The following is a 27,767-nucleotide window of genomic DNA, read 5'->3' on the forward strand; positions in this document are numbered from 1 at the left end:
TTTAATTGCTCAACCCTCGATTCTACTGGAAACATACCTACAAGTTTAATATGATCATATCCAATGTGTGTTCTAGGAGCAGCATTAAGTATGTATCTTATGATTTTATTTTGCAGAACTTGTAGTCTACCCTTTAACTTCTTTGTGAGACCACTGTACCAAGATGAACAGGCATAGTCGAAATGACACTGAATCTAAGCCGAGACAAGTAATTTCTTTTTGAGTAAGCTCTAAGTATTAAGTATGTCACACTCGTCTTAGGTTTAATATCATTCCCGTTACAACGCACATGGATTTTATTAGTTGTATGCAACCGTATATATATATATATATATATATATATATATATATATATATATATATATATATATATATATATATATATATATGGGGGGGGGGGTCATCCTGTTTTAGAATTAAGTGACGGGGGGGGGGGGGGTCAGCCTGGTTTTGGTTTTACAGATGGTCGGTCTGATGGAAGAATCCACCGACCCCCCCCCCCCCCCCCCCGACCCCCTAGGCTGGAGTAACTGACCGGTCCCTAACCTAGACTAACTTGAACTGTTTCAAACAGAATATACGTAAATAAACTTAGCTTTTACTTTTTGTCTAACATTAAATATTGTAATCACTCGCACGTACCCTGACCCAAGGTGGACATCTGCTGACGATCTGCAATGACAGTGTTGTGATTTTAATGAGAGTGGTTTGAAGGTAGGTTATAATAATTTCTTGTTATCAAAATGTTACATATTTCAGTCTCTTCAATGCAAATCTCCAGATACAAATTTTCTTTATATGTCTCTATTCGTCTAAAGTCACTAATATATTTCAAAACCATATTAACAAAACCTAATATTTCTACTAGAATTCCACCCTGTGCAAACTATAACGAGGTGATTTAGTGCTAATCTATGACGCATATTATAAGGCCAAAAAAAAAAATATGTCTGGTTCTGGTCAGCGCGCGCGTGCCCTGAATACCCCCGCGTCGATCCTTTTTTTTTCCGATAATTTTTGCTTTCCCGTTCCTTATTTACAATTCTCCGTCGATCAACACTGTATGCAAGGCTTGCGGAACAATTTAACTCGTGTGATGGCGCACTTCTATTTGGTAACGGGTACCCTTTTCTTCTAGTACTGTTGCATACCCATAACCCCCCGTACGATATGTGTACGTAATATGTACGATGAGCGTGGTTGATGGGAATCACGGGAAATAGTGTGTTCACTGTGCTAGGTGGTAAACCGCTCACATGTTTCTGAAGTTTGAGTACGTCGTGAGCAATTGAAATGTTGATATCAATTCAGCTGACTTTCGAGGTGTTCTTAGTTCTGGTGATCGTTTCGTTCTGCCTTCTGAATACAAAGATTTTCCTGTAGCGTAAGCAGTTAGCTCTGGATGTATGCGCTACGATGTTCGACACGTCTTTCCATTTGAGATGAGATGGAAAGACGTGTCAAACATCGTAGCGCATACATCCAGAGTTTATACGTAAGCAGTGTGTTGACAGGTCACTTCCAGTCTGTTCCGGTAACAGTCCAGGTTTCTGCATTGACTGAATTTAGTAAAGATGTGCGTTGTAAAATAAATGGGGAACAAGAGAAGCAAGGTCGGGCAATTCCAGTGAGAAATGCCTTCAGGCTGATGATGGACGGTGCTCGAAAGAAAACACTGCCTCCTCTACGTACGCGTCCGTTGGACAGACGTATTTCTCGTTACAAGTTGCACAATGACATCATACAGTGGTTGCAAGGCAAGACTCATTATTATCTTGGATGGGATTTATATGTTACTGCAGACCACTGGGCGATAAGATAAATTTGTAAATGTGACTAGTGATGCCCTGATGGATGATTGATCCGCATCGTATAAAACTTGCCATACAACAGTGCCAACTTCCAGAGTTGTATGACATCTTCCGAGAGCATGTAAAGTGTCAAAAATGTGTATTTACTAATTTGCAACAAAAAAAAAAAAAATTAGGAAAAAAAAAAAAAAAAAGCGCGTCGTCGCACCACTTTAGAAAGTTTACCCTGACCAGAACCAGATTTTTTTTTTCTTTTGGCCTAATGTTGGGTATTTCAAAATGTTTTATCTGTGCTGGACTCATCGTTGAGGGCACCATAGTTGTACTGAGTGTTAGTGCTCGTTGAATTTGGTTCACCGTCAGATAATAGTGTTTGCTTCTCTTCTCCGGTGTTCAGGTTAGGATGGCCTTTATCTTTGTGACCGTATTTTGCCCTGCAATCAATTCATATTTATTCTGAGAAATTGGTAACCGTGACAATGCTATATATATATACACTTGTATATACATATATACAGGCCTGCTGTTTGTGTAGATAGTGTGTATAGAAACTGAGTATATTATTTCAATGGTAGCCAGACCCGTATAGATAGTTTTTCATCACTTTAAAATATTTCATTTTAAAATATTAACCCATGCCTATTTGTTTGTTCGTTCTTTCATCCATCCATTCATTCATTGTTAACACGCTTCCTGGGCTCCTTGTAACGTTACTCCCATTCAGACTGTTACTTCCACTCTGACTGTCGAGTTATTCGAAAACGTAGTCATCATCGTAAGAACTCATAGAAATCATGCGCACTGTTCAACAAATTCTTAGATTGCTACATTTCATAGTCTTGTGTGACAAAAATCTGACGAACACTGTATTATCTGGAAGAAATAAACGCATACTAACAATGTCACGTAATATTAGCAGTGCTACACTCACACTGTAAATTTGACGGCGATCTAATAAGATAAAGGTATTTCACACAAGGAAAGTGTATAAAATGTACAGCTGTAGTAAGGTTTGTTGTCTACATAAACGACAAAGTGTAGCAAAGTGAAATCACCTTATCACCTCAGAGACATGTAGAAATGATGTTTATCGAGTCAAACGATGAAATGAAACTATATTAGTAATAAGCTGTTTAGCCACACGATGAAACGTAAGTATTTGTCGGCCCAGAAAATAGAATGCAGCAAAGTTAAGTTATTAGGAAGTATTGAGTCGAGCAAACACACACACACACACACACACACACACACACACACACACACACACATTGTACTTACGTTCCAAATACTTCCCCTTCTTCAATTGTTCCTGGTAGTCTTTCGTTTTTTGTTTCTGGTAGAATGGGTACTGTCAATCCAGCAATCACTGATATACCACCCATTATAACAAAGGGTAGTGGAGCCCAGTAAACGTCGAGTAAAATCACAAAGGATGAAATGATATTACCAATACCAGAACACATGGACGATATACCCATGCCTGCATTTCTGTTACAAATAAAATGATATCTCGAATAGATTAGCGTAGTTCATATGTTACATTACGAAATCGGAGACACGTCTGCAATTAAAAACATCGTTCACAAACTGCATTTTACGCCATCTCTTTCCATTACTACTGAACACACTCGAAAATACGTGAATGTTCATGAACATTGCTTAAGGTTACATAAAATTTCACTCAAATGCACTCGTTCTCAAGAAGTTGTCGGTTTCTAAAATACGATTTAATTATATGTTTCTTTCAGCCAAGGAAAATACAAGTGACCTAAGGGGGTCTTGTCAGTACGAGTCGCTAGACGAACAGAGACAACCCTTAGGTCATGAGTTTGGTGAATAAAGTATAGCATCGCCAGTAAGGCGTAAAAAAATTGTGTGGTTCCGATTACATTCAATTTTAAAATAGGTGGGGTAGGTAGATTTTTCATTTTATTTTTATATTTGTTCTCATGTGTGAGTGTCTAGTTCAGATTTTCCATTATTTTCCAAATGGTCTCTGTGTTGTTTATTTCTTCCTATCAGATGTACAGCCATTACAGAGTGGAAGGATAATTATATATTGTCTTTTAATGTTGATGTTTGTTTCCGCATCCACTATTTCTTGCGAGACCACGATTTTCGCGATGTTATTATAATTTTTCTCGAATACGTGAAAAGAAAGTTGAGGGTCGGCGTGAAAAACTAGGTGGGGTCGGATAACCGGAACCAAACAACTTTTTTTTTTATTTCAACGGCCTAATATAAAAATATCGGGGAAAGCAATGACAAGTTTGGGCTTTTGATGCATATTTCAAACACGCCAGAACCAATGACGTAGACACCCGCTGTCGTGACATAGACGCGCGTTGTCGTTACGTAGAACGACCTTAAAAGTATATATTCAATATTTTTGTTGAACCTGGCTGGTGCATGGCATAATGTCTGAAGTACCTACCTGACAACGGTTGGATATATTTCTGCACTGTAAACGTACTCAGTAATCATGACAGCAGCGATACAAAACTTCGATAGCAAAGCTATAGCTACAGCCACTTCAGGATTGTCTAGGGAAAAATGTTAGACCACCTTTGAGTTGGAATGTCGAAAGAAATACATGACGCAGTCGCGTCGATGAAGTAACAACTACTACTTTAAAGAGAAAAATGGCTCCATCTATGTGATAAAGGTTGTCATCATCTTTCTAGCATAGTAATATCAACTCCTACTATATCTGTCCTTGATTTGGGAGGCGACGTTCCGCTTCAGGTTTACTCGTTTCAATTGTAACTTAATTGCATTAGTAGAACCTTAATTGTATTATATTTAATTAGAAGAAAAAAACTTGTACATACGGGGTATTATGCTAAGAATCAAAGCTACACCGCCAATCACTTGAAATCCAGCAAGGGACCAACGTCTGCCAATAACTCCAATTAGCAACCACGCCAATAATTGTGCAGGTATTTCTACAACGCCAGCCAAGATGAACGTTGTGTACGGATTGCTTCCAATTTGATCAGTGTTTAGTGAGATGCCGTAATACACGAAACCACAGGCAAACCTTAGTGGGTGAATATCACAACTTTCAAGTTATCGATCAATAAACACCAATGGTCACTCATCAAAAAGAGACACGATATTTATTCAGCATCAAAGTTACTACATAATCTTTGGAAACATTTTTTACCTCGCGCAAGGGAGGGTTATATTATGCTTTTGTCTGTCTGTCTGTCTGTCTGTCTGTCTGTCTGTCTGTCTGTCTGTCTGTCTGTCTGTCTGTCTGTCTGTCTGTCTCAGTCTGTGGACACGATATCTCAAAACCTGCTGCATCCATTGCAATGAAATTTGTTATACATCTTCTATATGGTTATGATAAGATATATTTCGATTTTGGTAAACATTCAAAGAACATTAATTAGTCATTTGCATAATTTGTTTATGTTTAGTAATTAAGCTATATGTTAAGAATGCACACTTCAAATTTAATATAGTTTGGTATGTGCATTAACCATAGCAAAGTGCATAAACCGATGTACCTTATAGTTTTAAAGTGTATGTAAATAGGTTTCCAAAGTTTCTGACTTTCTGCCTGCAAATGATGTAGTTTTCACAGATGAATAAAGATTTGTATGACATTTTTGACAAAAGTACGATATTAATTATGAAAAATAGATTTCTTTGGAAAAATTCTGGAAATTGCCGAAGTTGTTTATGTATTTCATGACGTCACAACCAGAAGGAATTTCAAATATGTCCGATTGCATAACAAGCGATACTGATTCTAGTGGAACCACGTTCGACTATTTAGAACATGGGGCGTGTAATATTTCATAGATTGTTGTTTTCCAGGTCTACAGACTAAATATAACAACCTTTTGACTATATACATGTATTCCTACCTGTAAGGGGTAGAGAGAAGGGGGGACATCGATTCACGACCCTGTATAAACTCCTCTGCACGTGTAGCTATTTTGAATAAATCAGCTCGTTGCGGGCCGATTGGCTGATCGAAACTACACTGTCGACAATAAGACCTTCAAATCCCCCGGAAGCATCACTACTTTATGGGCCACCAAAAATGAAATCAATTTCAGTATACACAGATTCACAGTTTGACACAGTAAAAATGCAGTTGTATTGGAAATCGCCAGGAAGCTGTTGTAAACTTTTCGCGATGCATGGTTATGGGGGTAGTGATGGGGACGTGCTTCTGAATTTGAAATATAGCGGTCATCTGACATCATTAGTCAACGCCTCTTTCTCGGCCAATCAGCAGTGAACATTAGACGGCTGTCATTTGACTTGCCTTTGACATACAGAGGATTTTATACAGCGCTCTCTCATTGTGAAAGGTCCATTTTATTTTGTTACAAAAGCATTGTTTGCCCCCTGTGATAGTTTATAACTTTACTTGGCACCTATTCTTCATGTAGGTATGTTTTTGTTGCAAATGTGCATGTTTTGTTCAAATTTGAAAGGTTAACGAAAAAAGATGACCGCTCTTCTTATATTTCTTCGTAGTATAGAGATTGATACATTTGTAGCAGCAGGATTCATGCGATATTTTCCAAACAAAACGGCAATCTAAGCAATAATACATGCCCCTGTGATTTAGAAGTCGAAATTGACAATGACAACAATACATGCAGTATTAATGCGAGTACTAGTGATGACGAAGAAGATGTGGTACCGGGGGATGCTTGTATTGTACCATATATGTATGAACCACTACCACAACCACGACTACAGCCAAACAACAATCCCCAGCTGCAGATGGTCGTTGATGGTGGCGACGGCAATGACGATGTCATTGTCGACAGACTAACAAATAATACTGACTGAGTTATGATAATATAAAGTAGATATTTTAAATTAGCAGATGAAGGAAAAAATTGGGTCGAAAGTAGTTGTCCCACTGAGATCATAACACCGTAACAGTAGTACTATTTAGTGGGGTTACATCGGCTTACAGACTACCTGACTACACAGTGTGTATGTACACGTGCGCAAACTGTGTTTGAACCGCCATTCATATACATCATGTGAACGTCTATGTAATTGAAGGTCTGATCGGTTGTCAAGGATTTTGTGAGATTATCATTACCATAAAAAAAATCAGAACAGTTCAGGAACGGCCAAATAATTTATTGACCATGAGCACTGAACATACACCATGTTCCAGGGTAGCTGGGCGAGGTCTACCGCTAGAGCACCCAGTTCAGCACGACTTGTGACTAGACACGCTCCGGAGAACACGCTAGTATACAGCCCGACGAACCTCTGACTCTGTTCCGAGGCTCAGTCACATCCAACTGTTCTCAACCTTGCGAACAATGCATTAAATGTTGCATTTATAAATGACTGGTCTTCATTCACTGACAAGGATACAATAAGGTCATGAATATGTCTAAAAGGAAGTGCACTGTACTGTACGTATGCGCGTGTTTTGTTTTTGTTCAAGTATTCATCGGCTCGGCGATATGGGCTGCGTATATGTAGACGTTCTTATTGGGAGTTAAAATTCCCATTATGTGGTACCAGCTCGTAACGTTATACTAGTATGTTCTTTGAAAGCGTAATTTATGTTTCTTATCTGGTGAAATAACTTTCAATTCAATTCAACATTTGGACTCGTAATCACAGCCAACAAAAGAAACGTCATTGTTGCCAGGACGCCATATCTCATCATTCATGATCGGAAGTCAATTAAAAAAAAATCGTTTTTCGTGAGTTTGAGAATTGTGCAGCACTAAGACATCATTGAAAACGTTTGGAAACTTATCTTTTGTAGTGAAAAAATCAATGTAGACTCAAGCGTTGACGTCCCCCTACCACGCGACGTTCAGGCATGGTTTAAAAAAAAACATGAACGTTTAAAAAAATCGTGTTCCGGCAGTGACGCAATTTCCCGAAGACTCCCGAAGCAAAATGCTCATCGCAGATTTCCAAAAAAAAATCAATTTTTCTACTTTTGTCAAAAATGTCATACAAATCTTAAATCACCTATGAAAACTACGTCATTTGCAGGCAAAAAGTCGGAAACTTTGGAAATCTATTTACATACACTTGTGCGCGCGTATGCCTGCCTGCCGCCGTGCTTGTCTCATTACTGGGACAAGCCATTAGCCAAGCAAGTGGACTGCAATTGAGGCAAACCTTATCTCCGTCTTATATCAGTTGTTATCAATTTATTAGGCTATTATAAGTAACGCTTTAAACAGCTTTAGAGATGCAAACAACTTTTATGACACCCGTTTTCGCCAGGCAAGCCCGCGGGTTTGTTGCACTTGGACCGCTAATGGCTTGTGAATGTCATGGTCTGTCTGTCTGTCTGTCTGTTTGTCTGAAGGTGTATGGCATGTGTGTGCGCAAATTTTCATGTATATGCTAGGTGAGGTGGTAGGTATGGCTATGTAGAAATGAGTTTTGCATTCAATGTATAGTAAACTTCACTTTTGTGTTCGTTGCAATGATGGAATAACAGAGTATCTTGATTGTAAGATTCGAACTAGACAGGGGTGTATGTTAAGTCCTTTTTTTATTTTCTTTGTTTATTAACGAGTTGGCTAATTATATGAATGGCAATGCAGCAGGTGACATTTTTGTTAGCGAAGATTTCCATCAGTTGACATTTTATGTATGCAGATGACGTCGCAGATGCGGCAGATTTGCCAATTTGGTTACAACGTAAAAGTGAATAAGCTGGATAAGTTTTGTCGACATTGGGCAATGGAAATTAATTTGGATAAAACAAAGATAATTGTCTTTCGTAATGTGATATATTACAGTTATTTAGGTTTGTTAATTTCCTCAAGATTGTCTTGGTCTCCGGCAAAAAGGAACTTAACAGCGAGAGGAAACAAGCACTGTTTCAAATTCAAACTTTTATCGGGAAGTTAGGGGGTCTATCACTCAAAAGTTCGTTTAAACTGTTCGACGCAATTGTTGTACCAACAATCTGTTGTGGCAATGAAATATGGGGATTTTAATATATGCTGAACAAATAAAAAGAATACAGTATAAGTTTTGTCGTTTTTTGTTGGGTGTAAACAGTAATGTAAATTCAGTGGCTGTGCTTGGAGAATGTGGCAGATTTCCCCTATGTTATATGTCTGTATTACGAATTGAGTAAAATTGATTGGCATGGAAAGTGACAGGTATCCCAAAGTGGGGTATTTAATGCTGAAAAGACTTGATGAGGCAGGTAGGAAAACCTGGGCTTCACACCTTTGGTGTTTGTTATTAAATGAGATATGGATTTGGCATAGTTTGGTTAGAGCAGCAAGTTGGTGACCCCAAAGTTTTCATAAATTTATTTTCAAAGATTAAGAGACTGCTGTTTACAGGAATGGACTGCTGCAAATTATCAATGATTCAGCCAGGCTTTGTACATACAGTGAATTCAAATCAGAACTTTAACCAGAAAAGTATCTGTCTTGTATTTCAGTTTTTGCATTTGAACGTGCTTTGGCCCAATTTCGTTGCTCTGGCCACAAACTTAGAGTTGAAACAGGAAGACACGAAAACGTGTTTCTTGACAATCGCAACTGTCCGCCGGTTTTGTACTCTTCGTAATATTTCTATTGTAGAAGATGAATACCACTTTCTTTTGATATCTCCATTATACGCTGTTGACGAGTTCGATATATTCCAGCACAATTTCGTATTTTTTCCAAACAAACAAACAAACAAACAAACAAAGGTTTATTTCCCTTCTTATCTCTCTACCATAATCCCTCACCGTATACAGCATCTAGCAATTTTCATATTTAAGTCTTTTAAGACCAAAAAAAAAATTGTCCAGTTATGAATGAACCTGACACCTATAAATGTTTTCATTTCTTATAGCATCATTTAATTATTTACTTATTTATTGTACAAAATTGTTTTTGTTTGTTTTTTGACCAATCCTGTCCTGTCATGTAAAATACCACTTTGTACGATGGGCTGTGGGCCTTTACTGAAATAATTATCTACTAACTCCTAACTATGTGGAAATGTACTTGTACATGTTTACGTCTGCGTGTGTGTATACATGTGTATGTACGGAAAGGGTGTGCGCATGTATAAGCATGCTAAATAAATGCATATATTGCAAGACTGAATTCGCATTACTTAGTCATACTAGATACTTACCAACTGAAACATATAACCATTGTCCTAATTCGTAATCTGGGCGACCTTAGAAGGTCAAATAGTGTATATCTACATTTCTGGAATGAATTTAGAAAACTGGTAATACCGGAAAGATGGAAATGTCACCTTTAAACAAACTGAATTTGTTGGGTCTTGTCACCTTTAACTAATATACATTTACTTATTTACGTGTTTGTCGACTGACCTTTCAATAAATGAGTAGAAAATTAATAATAAAAATGAAACTAATTACAAACCATGAGAGAGAGAGAGAGAGAGAGAGAGAGAGAGAGAGAGAGAGAGAGAGAGAGAGAGAGAGAGAGAGAGAGAGAGAGAGAGAGAGAGAGATTGTGTATTGTGTAGATAGGGAGTCATTGTGAATGATAATAAAGGGTAGGTTCATTAATCAATGGGAATGAAATACGCGTGTTTATGACAGAATGTCTATACCACTATACACAGAATGTCTATACCACTATACACAGAATGTCTATACCACTGTGAGTTTTGGATTTAATCACTCATTCTTCTATTAAATATTGTATATTTGAACAGTATCGTGCGTGCGAGTAAAGCAGTCAAAACGCAATTTAATTATGTTGGGTAAGTACTACCCGAGACCGCTAGGCCATAAGAGATATGGGGAAAGAAAATGAGCTTCAGTGAAATAGGTCGCTGGCAGGAAAAATATCGAATGTAGTATTGACAATCTATATTGATGATATTGTGATGTACAAAATCGATATATGTTGATGAATTGTCACAAACCTTTGAGGTTCCGGCTTCACTTTTTAAGTTTAAAAGCATTTTCTTTTCCTTGTCAAAAACATCGTCCGGTAGAGTGTTCCTGTTGAACCTCGCAAAACGCTTCAAGACTTTCAAACATTTGTCGTACCTTTGTTTTTGCATCAACCACATTGGAGATTCTGTTATGATACTGTAGGTTAGAAAGGGCAGATTTTACCAGTGAAAACGATTGAATAAATAAATAAAATTGAATAAAACGGACATGCAGGTTATAATCTACACATGAAATACATTATCTGAAGGCATTTTCACCCAATTTTAAGTAACTACATCAAGTAGACACATTTGACTCACATTGAAATATTTTCGAAACCAATTGCTACACTATGTGAAGAGGTTCAATCAATCCTCTTGGCTTTTGCGAGTGGGTGTGCTGTCACTTTTTACAAATCGGGCCTCGAGGGAGGGCCGTAGTTTGGAATATAGGAATTAGCCAGGTGAGAGTCACATCTTACATTGACTCATTTTTTATCTAACTTTGTACTGTTTTGTGTATTTGGCATGATCCCCCAACCTACATATTAGCACGAAATCATGTAAAAATAATGTAACGTGAAAAATACACAGTGTAATGAAAAGTTCAAAAGTTGAGTAAGAAAGAAAACAACACCAGCCGTAGTAATAGAACATGTACTTACAAGACAGTTGGTAGAAAAACTGCCCATGTGAGACCAGCGATTAGTTGAATTTTCCGCCATTCTCCGTTGCATAGCCACGCTACCACTCCAAGTAATATGTAAAAAATGCAGACATCGATATGGGCGAGAACCAAGCACATCGCTCTATATTTACTCCCAACTATTTCCACCACTAGAAATGAGACAGACGAAAGATATGCACACAAATTGTGAATGTCGTCGCTGTATCATTCGAACAAATGGTAAATGAGGATATAATAGTGCGCATACTAATAAACAAAACATATCTTTGAAAATTGGAAAATCATATTGAATTGAGGTTTCATGTGAAATTCGAACGGGGAAGTCTACGGTGGCCGACAGGTGACATAGGAACAATACATTTGTGGATGAAATAATTATATTTTAGAGAGCAAAATATTTAGTACAAGGATAAAATCTTTATAGGACAAAACATTTTTTGGTTCAAAATAGAAATATCAAAGCAAAAAGTTCAAATTTGTAAGACAAAACTAAAGAGTTTTTTTTCCCAAAATGATTAATAATAATATCAGACCTTGGTCAAAAAGAAAGTTCAAAAAAAGTTGTACATCTTCGGACAACTCGATTTCCACACAGGGGTGTGGCATGGAGTGACTCAAATGACTGACTTCTGGTAGGCCAAACACATTGGTCGCTGTACACTCATGTGGACATTTAATTTGATACTGGCAGATGATAGACTATTCTCTGTCATAAGTGTTCTTCATCCAAAACTTCAACTAAAAGTGATAAATGTTCATTCTATGATTAGTCTTATTCTGCGCCAGTAAACAGAGGGAAAATGACGGAAGTCAGGGCTTGGTAAATTTCTATGAGGGAAGGGGGGGGGGGGGTTCGATGGATTTTTCCATCGGGCCAGCGAAAAGACTCTGAACCTGGGGCATCTGACCTTCCTGTGAAAACAGGATGATCCCTATCATTGATTTTGAACTAACTCTCTTATCGGGGGGGGGGGGGGGTGGTGGCTAGCCAGGTGTATATTGAGACATATTACCTATAATGGACTTGTATTAGGTTAGATTTAACAATTAAAGTATGCTGTAGGAGTAAATGAGTACAAAACACCTTGAATCTCGGACTAGTTTTGCACCACAATGGGCTTAAATTTTCCAAGAAGCTTGAATTGGTTAAATATATAAATATCGTTGAAGTTTACATTAAACATGGAAGTATAACCATTAAATATGCACAAGCCACGAGTGGCACACACAAGCTGCGGTATAAACTTTTTACGCAAGTGAAAATTTCTACATGGACCCGTATGGGGGGGGGGGGGAGCTTTATTTAACTATTCTAGCATAGTGTAGATGCATGCCTCCTACGATATTACAATTGTCTTCTTGCATTGTTAGAACAATTGATTTTATGTATGGTAAGCATTTCCCCCCTCATCATCGAATCATTGATTAGAATCACTTAATGTCAGGTTTGAGTTGACAACTTTAAGTGATGATAACATAATCTTCAGTAAAACAGACTTCTGCGAGAGCCTACTCTAATATGTAGTCATACATGTAATCAATTGTGCTAACAATGCTAGAAGACAATTGCAATATCTGAGAAGGCATGCATCAACACTAACTGTATGCTGGAATAGTTAAATAAAGCCCCCCCCCCTCCATAAGGGTTCATGTAGAAATTTTCATGCGTAAAATGTTTATACCACAGCTGGTGTGTGCCACTCGTGGCTTGTGTCTGTTTAATGTAAACTTCAATGATGTTTATATATTTAACCAATTCAAGCTTCTTAAGCCCATTGAGGTGCAAAACAAGTCGGAGACTAAAGGTGTTTTGTAATCATTTACATTTACCCTAATACAAGTCTATGGTAGGTATATGTCTCAATATACACCTGGCTAGCCACCTCCCCCCACTCCCAATAAGAGATAGAATTAGTTCAAAATCAATGACAGGGATCATCCTGTTTTCACAGGAAGGAGGTCAGATGCCCCAGGTTCAGTCTTTTTGCTGGTCCGATGTAAAAATTCTTCGAATTCCCCCCTCGGAGAAATTTACCAGGCCCTGATTTCAGCCATTTTCCCTCTGTTTACTGGCGCAGAATAAGACAAATTGTAGACTGAACATTTATCACTTATAGGTGAAGTGTAGATGAACAAAGAACACTTAATGACAGAGAATCGTCAATCATCTGCCAGTAGGAGCATCATTGTATGTATTCATAGGTATTCAAATCAAATGTCCGCATGAGTGTACAGTGACCAATGTGTTTGGCCTACCGGAAGTCAGTCATTTGAGTTACTCCACACCCCTGTGTGAAAATCGAGTTGTCCGAAGATGTACACCTTTTTTTTAGTGTTTTTTTGAACTTTTTTTTCCAATGTTTTTTTCAATTTTTTTTTCAACTATTTTTTGCAAATTTTATTTTTGACCAAGATCCAATATTATTATTAATTATTTTGGAAAAAAACTTTTTTAGTTTTGTCAACCAAAAAAATAATGTTTTGTCCTATAAAAGAAAAATGTTATCCTTGTACTAAATATTTTGCTCTCAAAAAATTAATTATTTCGTCCACAAATGTATTGTTCCTATGTCACCTGTGGGCCACTGTAGAGGTGGTTGTCAGTATTTGCATTTAAGATGAGGAGGTATAAACTTACTCAAAACATGACAAGTTAGGCCGAACGATATTGGAAATATGCCGAGACAAAATTGTCCTATGATAAATGCAATGTAGCTGGATGAAAATGCAGTTCCTAATGACAGGACAACGCTGAGTGTTAGGGTAATTATGAAAACAATCCTTCTTCCAAATCTAAAGAAAAGTAAAGAAATAAAATACAAACGCTCAGACCTTCATGATATCAGGTTAACCAACCAACCAACCAAACAATCAATCAATCAATCAATCAATCAATAAATCAATCAATCAATCCATTCATTCATCGATCGATCGATCAAGCAACCAATCAACCGACCGACCAACTAAACCAACCAACCAACCAACCAACCAACCAACCAACCAACAAACCAACTAACAAACCAACCCATAAAATGTATTAAGGAAATGGACAAATATTCAGATGAAGACATACATCAAAGAGCAAAAATGTTAGTTTATGTTTTCCTCTGCTCACACCACAGGTCATTCCCGTGTTTTTTATTTATAGTCCTATATTTGCTTTTTCAGTTTGCCGTTTCTCTTTTACTCTACTCGACTTTTAAATTTATCTTTGGATCTTGTATGAAACACACACACACACACACACACACACACACACACACACACACACACACACACACTCACTCACTCACATGTCTGATAGCTGGCCAAAACTCACAACACCGATTAGGTTACCAAATGGTACAATAGACTTGGATAGTTGCTTCAGCCAGTCTTCATCACAAACCAGATCATACTGGAAAAAATATAAAAGAAATGGTCACTATTCCTACTATTTTGCGGAAACTGGTTCTACAAACATCAAAATGAATATAAAATAAATAATACAAAATAACATTATAATGGTGATAATTGCAATATTGTTTCACTGTTGACAACATTTATATTCGCTGTTTACAGCTATTGTTACACCAAACAAAGTATGGTGTTGGCATCACATATTCTATTCTATTCCATAATTTTCTTCCATAATGGTCTATTAGAAACAGACGACATATCATCCAGTCTTATCAAAATCCACGGTATGCTCAGTGATATGCAAGTGCAACAACAACGCTTATATGACCGTATTGTGAACTTAGAAGAGAATTCAACAGCGCCTATCTTATCGGCCAATATTCGATACTTGCAAGACTAATTTTCTGCCCTACTTGTCCAGGGAAATTTCAACAGCGATACGGCTAAACTTCTGAATATGTATATATTATCATGTTAACTTATTATGTCGATTTACCATTTTCGAGAATATTCCTAGTTTCGAATTACCTAATCGTAACTTTTCTGATTTAGAAGATAAGTTTCTGACTTCAGAGATATCACCCCTATTTCAAAGGGTGCAACCAGTCAAAGTGATTCTAAACCACATTGTGTGTCTCCAATAACATGTGTACCAAAGAAACATGGATACTATAGTCTAGTAATAGACCTACGACGAGTCAATGAACACTGTGAAAATCATTCCTTTAAAAACGACGGTATATTGACAGTTAATAGACTTGGTAAAACCAAAAGACAATTTAGTAACTCTTGATATAAAACATGATTTCCATCACGTACAGTCAATGCCAAACTTATTTGGGTTTTGCATACAAAGGTAGATACTACTAGTTCTGTTGGAATGTATTGCATTTGACTTTCAATGTGAGGCCATACTAGTTTGCTAAAGTTTTACGACCTGTTGTTGAATATTTACGCCCACTGGATTTGAAAATTGTACTCTATTGTGATGATTTCTTACTTGTAACAAATGGCAATGATGTAAGTAACCACAAAGCAATACTTTTGAGTACACTAGAAAAATGGGAAGTAAATTGGGAAAAATCATCACGTGAACCTTCCCATCAGAAACTGTTATAGGGTATTTAATAAACACCGACTCACAAACTAGCCAGGTCCATATACCAAAACAGAGAATACAAAGATTACATTATGATACATAACCCGTGAAATAACTGCCATGGGTTTAGCACGTATAGTTGGTCAGTGCGTTTCTATGACCAAGGTGGGTCTCACCTATACTACAACATACAAACTTGCACTCAACTCGATTCAGGTGAAAGCCAGGTGCCCCATAGACGGACGAGTGGCGTTTCTTCAACAAAACAATTACAAACCAAGGTTTCCGAACTGCTAACCGACAGTTGCTATGGTAACAACTACGTTCACAGGATAGCAGGATTAGTCCGTATGCCCTTTATCTGTCATAATGTTGACTCGGTGTTTGAAATGTACGGGATTAGCTAGTCTTGCTGCTAGACGTTCGGGCTTTCTTTCGATGCTATAACTATAAGCGAACGAAGTTCGCATGTTCCATCCTCGATAACGTTGTTCGGCTGTGTGTCGTATTTTATCGGAAGAACATCCGAGGGCTAGCTGATAGACTAGGGATTAGCATACTTCCACCGGACCTGTATTGATAATCTGAAACTTTTGTGTAGCGGGCTCTAACCAACTGTCGTGGAGTGCTATCAGTAGTGGAAAGATACCAGGTTTATCTTTCCACCGGTCTCTATTGTACTTATGCCCGACGAGTTCACAGGATAGCAGGATTAGTCCTTATGCCCTTTATCTGTCATAATGTTGACACATTGTTTGACATGTACGGGATTAGCAGTCCTCTACCGGAGCTAATATTAAAGTTTGTGTAGCGGGTTATAATCAACTCCTTGTCTGAGTTGTTGCTGAAATCTTATCAGTAATGGATAGTGTAAGACAAAGGGGGATTTAGAAGGTGTGAATTGGGTTGACCTTTGTAGTTCAAGTAAAACCAGTCCAGCAAAGTCAGAAACCATATGCCTGCACATGGAAGTATATGGGAAGCCTCCATGGTCTCAAGAATGAAATGCAAGAGGACCAAAATAGTTTGCCAAAATTACGAGGAGAACTTAATTACGGAGAAAAATAGTTGTGGAGTAAAAATAAGTCATACTACTGTACCATGAATGGAGTAGTGACTGCACAGTAAGGGTTTAAGGATGAAGGACACAACTGTAACCATTCAAAAGAAACGTAAACATTTAAAAAACGAATTTTACACATATCTTCATATGAGCTACACTATAACATAAGACACGTCTCGTTGTTCAGTCCTATCAGGGCTTGTGAATGTTGCATGGCTTATTTGTTTCGCCGTGAACACTGCATGCTGTGTGTGTCCCCATCCGAATGTGTACACTTTTATCTCAGTATTATCATCACCTAGCCTGGCAAGGGGTGAGACAGTGTGTACTTTATCTTAATCTAGTCTAGCAAGGGTGAGATGGACTAATCCTGCTATCCTGTGAACTTGTCGGGCATAAGTACAATAGACACCGGTGGAAAGATAAACAACGCGGCTCCGCCTTGTTGTTTATCTTTCCACTGGTGTCTATTGTATACTTATAGCCTATTTAGCTGTCAAAATGTTGACTCGGTGTTTGAAATGTACTGGATTAGCCGTCCCCTACCGGAGCCATTGGGTAGCGGGTGATAACCAACTCCTTGTCTGAGTTGCTGCTGAAGTGTTATCAGTATTTTATAGTGTAAGACAAAGGGGGATTTAGAAGGTGTCAATTGGGTTGACCTTTTGTTGTTCAAATAAAACCAGTCCAACAAAGCTTATTAAGCTTATCAGTCGAATATAACCCTGAAAGCCAAATATTTGGCAGACAAATCAAACATTCTGGCAGACAGTTTGTCCAGAAACCAATCTATGTACGAATGGGAACTGCATCCCAGAGTATTTCGCTTCCTAAACTATAGGGTCCCGAAAGTGGACCGAATCAGGTCGACCGCTTATCAGGTACCAGTGTACAACAGCTAGCTGTGGGATCAAATGACCGAAGGTGTCGACTCGTTATTTTTTTTAGCACAGACAGACTGGAACGCAAAGAACAATTTTGTAAAAAAGTAATGCACTTTTCTGCCTTCTACAAAGAGTATTAAAGACACTGATATTACAGAAAGAAGATGCGACAATAATTGGTCCATGGTGGCCGGCGCAACCTTGGTTCAGCCAACTATGACATATGTCTACCAAGGATAAAAGACATCATATAAGTTGGAAATCATCGAGTGGAACCACTAAAGAAAACAAGAAATGGATCCTCTACGCTTGGCGAGTATCTGTAAAACCCGGGCTGGTCCCAACGTGCGGCCACACAAACTATCATGAGCTGGGCTGCATCAACTATGTCATTGTATGATAGACAAATACAGAAATTCAGAGTTTTCCGCGAATAGTCAACAACGTTTCCATCACTAGACTGTGCAATTATTGCTGATTATCTGTGTTATACTGCAGATTCGAATTCGTCCCAGCGACACGCGTCAATTCTTAAATCTACATCGGCTGCTATGAAGGGATGGTCTCCACTCACCTATGGAAAACAAAGATGTTCAACAATTATCTATCGCATTGGTGAAGTCGGACACCGTATGCCCATCACAACGTACGAAAACCATGCCTGTCCAGTTTTTTGTATCTATTTACCTTTGGATTTTTATTTGATAAAACAGCTTCACCATGTTTTTCTACTTGAAAAAATAATGCAAAATAACATATACCAAGTCCATGTTCATAACTCAATACATTGCAAAAAGATGCACAAAATGTAAAAAGTTTGTTATTGTACGTACAATAACAAACATTTTACACATTGTTTAATGTTTTGCCGTTTATTGAGATGTGAACATGGACTTGGTATATGTTATTTGCATTATTTTTTCAAGTAGAAAAACATGGTGAAGCTGTTTTATCAAATAAAAATCCAAAATAAATACCAAATTCTCATCCATATGGCCACTTTAACTTAAAATTATTGAGACTCAAAGTGTTAACTTTTCTGGCAGTATCCTTCATGTTACACCCGTCAGAACTAGCACCCAACTATTATGATCCATTTTCAGAGATGACAAAACGAAATATATTCTCTACTAATAAGTAGAATTAATTTAATGATGACGGTTCAGTGGCACTATGGTTCTTTTGGGATTAAAACTGACCCAAATAGAACAGGCTTCGAGGTATGTGTACCACCACATTCAAATGAGATCGTAGACCCTATAATCTGCTTCAAAGAGTGCACATGGAGGCCTGAAACCTTTCACCCTAAAGATACGAAACCAGTGTTCATCACGTTGAAAACGCCTTCCGGGGCAATTTCCGACTCTACCATTGCTTCTACACTAAATGAAGCGAAATCCTTCAGACCAATCGGCGCCACAGCTGCAATAAAGTCAGGCTGCAACCCAGACACTGCCATTCAGATTGGCAGTTAGAAATCAAAAGAAGTCTTTCTAAATCTTTATGTTTATCCGGAAGCAATAGAGAAGTATATAGACAATGTTCTGAATTGGGAGATATTGTAATAACACTAAACTGAATTCAAATACGTAATGAATTAAAGTATTGTTACTCTCTACAATACGTCTGTTAAATGCATACAGCAACTGATATGTGGGTGACGTCACATTAGTTATAACGTCCCCCTGTTGTCTTTGTGCAGTGCATTGCAGTGCAGTGTTGTGTATTTTATGTTGCACATGTGTTTATTTTGTGGTATATTCTTTGGTATTTTCTTTGTGTTGTTAGTGAAGGTGTTCTGTACAGAGCAATGCGATGACATTGTAATAAAACTAAGTTGAATTGGAATACGTAATGACGTAAGTTTATTTCAAGAGACATCTCAAGTATTACCCATTAGTGCTGTTATGTAGCAACTCTTCTCATGGCTTTCAAAATACTTGCTGCATAACCACCATTGGGTAATATACGTCAACTAGTGCCATTATAATCAGGTAATAAGTGTATAGTATTCATAGTTCCTTTTGATAATTGAATTGAATAGTATTTTATTTGCCACAAACTCAAAATCATATCAACATAACAAGAGAGAAAGTAAAAAAGACAGTGGAATAAATATTACACATAAACTGATGGATGAATACAGAGTTTATGGCTGGACCACAAAAATAGTTTGAAACAAACTAGTCAAGTTTGTGGCCCATACTACAATTGATTAAACAAAATAATCAAAGCAAAAACAAAAACAAATTTGAAATTAAAAGAAAAACAAAAAAAATACCCACCTCAATAACAACAGTATTTTCATACCAAGTCTTGTCGTAAACCCATCCTTGATCACAACTTATCAGTATATCGTTGCTACGAGGGAAACAAACCTCGGCAGATACTTCTTGAGATATGTTCACATCGTATCTCTTGCATTTGTCCCAGATGATATCGTCATCTATAGTATACGGAATTGTGCAATTCTTTACTGGAGATACATCAGTATATGTTTGGTTGCTGTGCACTCTACAGTAGTGGTCAGCTGATGCACTGTAGAAGGTGTTACCTATCTGATGTAATATCGGTATAGCACAGAGGTTAATCAGGAAAAAGCACTGAAACTTTTGGTAGCGGCCAAAAGCACCCACAGTGTTCAGAAGTTCGTCAAACTGCTTCATTTCGTCCAGTTACTGCAAGAAAACAAAACGTCACTCGATCAATGTCCTGATGAACGAATATATTATGTGCATAGTTTGTGAAATATACATCTAACATCTCTTTCATATGTTGGTTTAGTCCAGTTGCTAAACCTTCAGGCTTTCTTCTGATACGACAAGCGGCTGGCGGTCACTTTGCCCTTGAAAGGTGCATCGAGCCTGAGTTTGTTTCGCAACAATGGCAAGATTTTCAAAAATGACTACTATTGAGGGTGCGATGTCGAGCCCGTCAATTTTCAGGTTTTTCAGTTCTACAACTTCTACAGAGAATATTTGGTCAAACAAGTACAGATGGACGGACACCTAACAAACATTTTTTTTTTCTGTAACATCAATCAACAGCAATACACTGGAATGAATGATAATATAAATTTTACATCTAACAAACCAGTGACACCTACCGTAATTGTTCGATATTACACAAGGCTTGTTACCGGAGTAAGTAAGTAGTGTGTGGCCGCGGTAGTAGTTATAACCTGCAGTCTTCTAGATCTGTTGCCACATATCACTCTAAGGGAGCCTTCAGTATTTATTGGGGAAGGGCCGGAGGAAATCACACATCGTCTGTTAAGTAAAACATGACCCTCCCGCCCATTCTCCATTTTTAAAAAGTGACCCCCTTTGCCCCATTTTATAAAACATGACCCTCCCCTCCCCATGACAATTGCATATACTGAACATTAATCAATATTCCCATTATATGTATATATACAAATTAAATTATTTTGACTCTGTATTAGAAAGCAATATTTGTACAGATAAATTGACAAACAGGAAATGACTAGCTAGTTGCCTTTGTCTTATAATCATACACAATATACAGTATTTAGTATCTACAACGTGCTTTCCATGTTGTGCATACTCTGCTTGATCTCGTCACTTGTAAAAGTTCCCCGATATCATTATCATCACCATCTTCACCTTCAGTATTGCGTGTCACTCTCATTTGACTCACTGTCACTACTTGCGTCAGTACATGTACCACTGTCCGTGTTTTCTATTACATTCAAAACTTAGTCACAACCACCACCACCACCACCACCACCATCATCATCATCATCATCATCATCATCATCATCATCATCAGCATCAGCATCAGCATCATCATCATCATCACTGCTACCATCACTATCATATTTTAACAACAACATTCACGGACAGTGTGAGTGATAAGGTGAGATGGCACACTCAATAAAATGCATTATTTTTTATTAAACAATTTTCTTACAATATATGCATTTGGACTTTGGCATGTAAAGTACTTGTAAAAATAAATGTTGAATGCTCAACACAAAACACACAAAACAAATTGACAATCATCGAGTCTTCAATTTGGTCACAAAACTACAGATTGTAAAATGTGCCCCCCCCCCCCCCGATTCCTTCGGCCCTCCCCCTGTAAGTACAGAAGGCTCCCTAAAACTGAGCGAATCTTACAAGCGAAAAAGGTCTTTGAGCTTTGAATTGTTCAGTCTAACTTAAGTGTCATTTGTTTTTTTTATCGCCATCAGTCAACATGCTTGACAAGTTATATTGAAATGACCAAAATACTTCGCACTTTGTCTGTTTACAAAGGGCATTGAAACATGAAGTCACCTCTAGTTGACATCCGGCATGTCAAGGGGTCGAACGTTTTAGGAATACGTTAAATTCTGTTCTGATAGGGAGAGGGTCGGACACATTATTTGTATCCATCGCTCTTCCCCTCCCCCCAACTGAATAAAATGACTTATCCCTAAACCGAGTTGTGGAATCAAATCGTAGTCGCATTACGCGATAATATTTTTTCGAGATTACGTCATTATATTCATCATGTACGAATTCCTGGTTAGAATTCGGTCAGCGGGTAGATCCGACTCACCTTGTTGTAGTGACTGGAAAACATGAAACAAATACACAAACCAAAGAGTTATGAACTGTGCCCTTTAATTGGTAGTCTTCAATTCTAGGAATTGTCATTTTGACAGAATGTACCTTTGAAACGCACAAAGTCTTTACTGGGAGCGAGAGAATATGTATGGCCTCAAGTTGGACGGTAGACATGAGGATGCGAGTTTTGATAGTAATGGTGGGGATGGGGCAGTGTAATCAACTAATTCAGTGGCGACGTGTTCCATCAATTTGGCTTGCTTTCGAGTAACTGTACATGTAACTGCTTACCGTTATAGGTGAGAACTTGCCGCGTTTCTAGATCGGCAATATAGAGTGTGGTTGATGATACATTCAAATTTCATCAAGACTAAAACGTATAAGACAGTTCCTCTTTAACGGGCACCAAGTAATGGTAGTAAATCTAATTTTCTTCGCAAGGACGTCTCAATCTCGATTATACGAAATTACATTCCGTTCACCCCTAAATTTCCAAGAGTATGTACAGCGCTCCAACCACATCTAACACTTCACTTCACTTCCAAGCTTGACAACTGGTCTTTTTACTTGGCGTCTTAACTGCGCAGGTAAAAGAGTGTTCTATTCTAGCGTTGTGTAGTGCGTACGTACGTACGCACGCGCTCGTTTGTTGTGGGGTGTACGTACGAAATTACAAATATGGCTTTGCATACCTTTGACTGTCTGGTATTCATTATTGTTTTAGCCTGAAGGAAAATGATGTGTAAATGAACTGCTTTAGTTATGAAATAAATTTAGGGACGTTGTCGATTTCAAACAGCTTTACTTTACTCGTAGTTACGACTGACTACTCGTACCTATAGCCCCGACTACTCACTGGGGAAATCTTAGATAATGAGGTGCAGCTAGCTCATTATACTAGGGGGCCCTAGACAAACCCATTCACAAGTATGTTTACCTAGTTTCCTTTTGTCGGCACTCAATCACAGACAATGTACTACTGAACTACTGCTTACTTGAGCGTAATTGCTCATAGTGGGCCGGGTATAATAATCCAAAAACTATGAATTTGAATTTGAATTGAAAATCTATGTATAAGGAAGGAGACCCCCCAGGGAGAGGGGAGGGGGGTACCTCCATCGAAAAAGGTAGTGGCTGGTCCTGTGCCGAAAAATAAAGAATATGTGTAAGATGACGAAATGTTCAATACAAAGGCTAAGTGTATGAATGGCTGGATACCGTATATAGTAATTCATCGGACGCGTGTGTGAAAGATAATGAAGACTGATCACACGCCTGCCCCAATCGATTACATATTATGATCACGATTTAACAACTATCACTCGTCTTGACACTTCATTATAGCCATTAAGTATACAATAGACACTGGTGGAAAGATAAACAACAAGGCGGAGCCGCTTTGTTTATCTTTCCAACGGTGTCTATTAATGTATAAATATCACTAGCTTTACGAACGTAGTTGTTACCATAGCAACTGTCGGTTAGCAGTTCGGAAAGTATTTAAAGTCCCTTGTAATCGAACTTTGGTTTGTAATTGTTTTGTTGAAGAAACGCCACTCGTCCGTCTATGGGGAACCTGCCTTTCACCTGAATCGAGTTGAGTGCAAGTTTGTATGTTGTAGTATAGATGAGACCACCTTGGTCATAGATAAACCATGGATGTATTAGTCACTAATACATCCATGGATAAACACACTGACCACACTGCCCGACAAGTTCACCGGATGGCAGGATTAGTCCATCTCAGCCGTGCTAGACTAGATTAGGAAAAAGTACACATGCACTGTCTCACCCCTTGCCAGGCTACGTGATGATAATACTGAGATAAAAGTGTACACATTCGGATGGGTACACACACACACACACACACACACACACACACACACACACACACACACACACACACACACACACACACACACACACACACACACACAGCATGCGAAACAAATATGCCATACAACATTCTCCCCTTATACCTCCATGCTCATATGAAGACCTGTGTAAAATTCTTCTTTAAAAAAAAATATAAAAATTTTTACCGTTTCTTTTGAATGGTAATAGTTGTGCCCTCCTTACTATGCAGTCACTACTCCATTCATGGTGCAGTAGTTTTAATACTACTCTCCACAATTCTTTATCTCCGTAATTAAGTTCTCCTCGTAATTTCCCGTTCTATACTTCCATGTTCAGGCATATGGTTTCTGACTTTGCTGGACTGGTTTTACTTGAACTACAAAGGTCAACCCAATTCACACCTTCTAAATCCCCCTTTGTCTTACACTATCCATTACTGATAAGACTTCAGCAGCAACTCAGACAACGAGTTGGTTATAACCCGCTACACAAACTTTAATATTAGCTCCGGTAGAGGACTGCTAGTGTTGTACATGTCAAACACCGAGTCAACATTTTGACAGCTAAAGGGTATAATACAAGTATAACATTTTCCGATAATATTCTATTTAAAATGTTTCACATCATAACCGTCGGTAAATTCCGACAAAGGGTACATTAACAGATTATTTTCATATACATGTACTGCATTTTCAATAAACCATACTGACGTTGCCAATGGTATATAATAAAGACCAGTCAAGATTGCCTGAAAAGCACTCACTTCCGTAAAAAATTTTCCAAGTGTCAATAGTCATCTCGTATCATAGTACTAGTAGTATCGTAAATTTCGTCAGAGTTCTTCCTAAATTATGTCCAGTAAATGCGTCGAGATTGTCTGGTTAGACTTAGAGCCAGTGAGAGAAAAGGGCAAAGTGACGACAATCCCTACAGCAGATATCCGTCCACCGAATTTCCAGTGTGGTGATGTTGTCAAGGCGAAAAAGAAGAGGAGGAAAGTGGTACAAAGCCAGAGTTACTGCTGCTGACAACGCAATTGATTTTGTGTTCTGGAACGTCGAAATCTTCCATAACCTAAACATATTACTAGCTTATGCTTTGGTTAGTTTTCTTGATTATACAACAACAGTTTCTTTTCAGTTTTAAGATGATCTTACTTTTATTTTTTCTTTCCATAGTACCGATGAGAAAACAAGTCGCAACTTTGGACATCTGACACCGGCGACGCGACGATGATGATATCCCATTATCAGCCTAGCGTGACATGATTGACCGATCACCTAAGACATCATCGTTAGTTCCGACAGTGAGTTTATGTACTTTTTTCTGACCCAGCCAGACTAGGAGAGCAATACACCGATCACCTTTGTATTGAGCCCGTTATACACAGTGTATGGACAGTAGCACGTTTCCGGACTGAAAAAAAATCAGTAATTGTGGGTTAGAACTCAAGTATTGTGTTTTGATTCAATGAATATATTTTTATATATCAGGATTTAAACCTCCTGTTTTAAGTAGGCCATACTTTTGCCCCGAGCAGTATTATATTAGTACAACTCTCCCCAACGCTCCCAATGTTTTCGGATGACTCCAACTTCGAAATGATCTGAAAGTTGGCGAGAGGTCTGTACGTTGGATTGTGGAACTTGATGTTCTTGCCGAGAAGTTGGAGAGGCGTATACGTAGTGACTGGTTTAAAACTGACTCTTACCAACTGTGTATCGGAGACTTAAACTTGAACTCGCCAGCCAGTGAACGAGTGCGATACCGTGATCTAAACACAGTTCAACACGGTACAGCAAGAGTCCCACCCAAAAATTAAAATCCATGGTAACAGATGCAGACACAACTGAATGTGGGCGACCGTTAATTCGTGATGTTAATTCTAAAACTGTTGTGGGCAAGTCAAGAACATTTTTTTGTGCAACTTTCGTATTAAAAGCATACCATTCACAGGGGCAATGATTTTGTTCAGAAATGGAGATGGACTATATAATCCTTGCTACACCCCATAGTTCAAAACAGCTAACCGTGACTGTTACAACGTGTCAACATTTCTTATGTGTGGGTTAGAAGGCATCATTTGGCAAGTACCTCATTTACCGTTTAAATATCTCGTATCCTTATAACCATAACCATAACCATATTGACCATAATTTTCCAAGCTGCATGAGCTACCTTACTGTACTAAAAATCTACATGGTTATAATATGATACCACATCACATTGTCAGACGTAATTTGCATATTAATGCCATCTTCAATTTTTCTTGAAGAATTCATCATCCAGATACCCTAGAATACCAGCACACCAAATTTCATCAATTAACTAAACAACCACGGTTTTTTACCCCAAAACTACCTAAAACGCAGAAAATAAATTGAAGATATCTTGATGTCGCAAACAAATCTGAATAGACTCTATGATAAAAAACCATGCGGTGACAGTTTTAGAGTTAGAAATGAAATGATATTACTCATTGGGAACGCGTAATGTGAAAAAGTCGCACTGGCGCAAAGCATCACGGTAAAAACAATTTCTTTGGCACACTCCACTTAAGGAATATAGCCGTACCCAAAAAGTTAATACGGACATCCCGTCTTTTTTTCAGTCAATCTTAAGTTAATAATACAACGAATAATATATATATATATCAATATGAACAAGAAAATGAACACAGATATTTTTTTTATTTGGAAGCAAATAATTTGTTTGCTATTTTGGTGTAAATTTTACGAATATGTGATTTCATTACCTGAAATAAGTAAATGTAGGATTGAAGTGAGAAAGGAAGACACAAATAAACTGCTCAGGGAAATAAGGTATGATATCGAAATTTCATAAAATGCATGAATGAAACACTCTTTGACATCAAATGATAAAATAAGTCGCACATGGTAATTAACTACTGGATATGTTTTCTAAACACATTTGAAACAAAAGAATTATGTGAATTTTCCAAAAAGTGCATCGACATTGACTTATCCTAAACGTTTACGTAATTCGGGGACCCTCAAATTCTATTGCATATATTTTCAGTACATATATTCAATTTTTTTTAATGATGAAAGTGTAGATAAATGAGGGTAGATCCAAAACTATTTATTATAACTACTTTCGGGTTCAGTTACTAGTGCTTTAGGTGCGCGGGCGTTTGCATTTGACAGTGTGCGTGTGTAAAACTTCGCCAAAACCGCTAAGCCTATTTACTTAAATAGCATGTCCCAATCAAGAAATTAAAAAAAAAAGTGATTACCATAGACATGCAATTTCAAGCAAATTCGAGTGTGGTAAAATGTTTTTGGTAGGACACAGACTCACCCACACATTTTACCTGCTTGTGTTAATGATGGCATGATGTAAAAGAAATACCGTCAAAACATGAATACAACAAACTGTCTGTGATATGTAAGCAATAGCTTGAATTTGACAATTGACCCAGAAGGGAAAATTAAGATCAAAGGTCAATGCCTTAAAAAGAAAGATTACACCTGACA

At 37.9% G+C, this 27,767-nt stretch overlaps 1 protein-coding gene across 1 annotated transcript; it reads right to left on the bottom strand.

Annotated features, from left to right (window-relative positions):
• Positions 1–2,085: 2,085 nt before the first annotated feature.
• LOC144434003 (organic cation transporter protein-like) lies at positions 2,086–20,505 on the bottom strand. Its single transcript, XM_078122442.1, has 10 exons — positions 20,125–20,505; positions 14,688–14,791; positions 14,033–14,187; positions 11,372–11,543; positions 10,695–10,863; positions 9,927–10,003; positions 4,643–4,851; positions 4,246–4,354; positions 3,090–3,299; positions 2,086–2,245 (listed from the first exon to the last, which is right to left on the bottom strand). The coding sequence occupies exons 1-10, from the start codon at positions 20,503–20,505 to the stop codon at positions 2,086–2,088; spliced, it is 1,746 nt and encodes a 581-aa protein (XP_077978568.1).
• Between the last annotated feature and the right edge of the window lie 7,262 nt (positions 20,506–27,767).

Source organism: Glandiceps talaboti, chromosome 1 (assembly GCF_964340395.1).
Source record: "Glandiceps talaboti chromosome 1, keGlaTala1.1, whole genome shotgun sequence".
Taxonomy (NCBI): Eukaryota; Metazoa; Hemichordata; class Enteropneusta; family Spengelidae; genus Glandiceps; species Glandiceps talaboti.

Excerpts from the sequence above, each read along its gene's own strand:
- LOC144434003 (XM_078122442.1), bottom strand. The coding sequence starts at position 20,505 with ATGAAGCAGTTTGACGAACTTCTGAACACTGTGGGTGCTTTTGGCCGC. Across the intron at positions 10,864-11,371 it reads GTTTTTCTACCAACTGTCTT|TATCATAACAGAATCTCCAA; the intron begins GTAAGTACATGT and ends TCTAACCTACAG. Across the intron at positions 4,852-9,926 it reads ATGGTTATATGTTTCAGTTG|GTTTGCCTGTGGTTTCGTGT; the intron begins GTAAGTATCTAG and ends TCACCCACTAAG.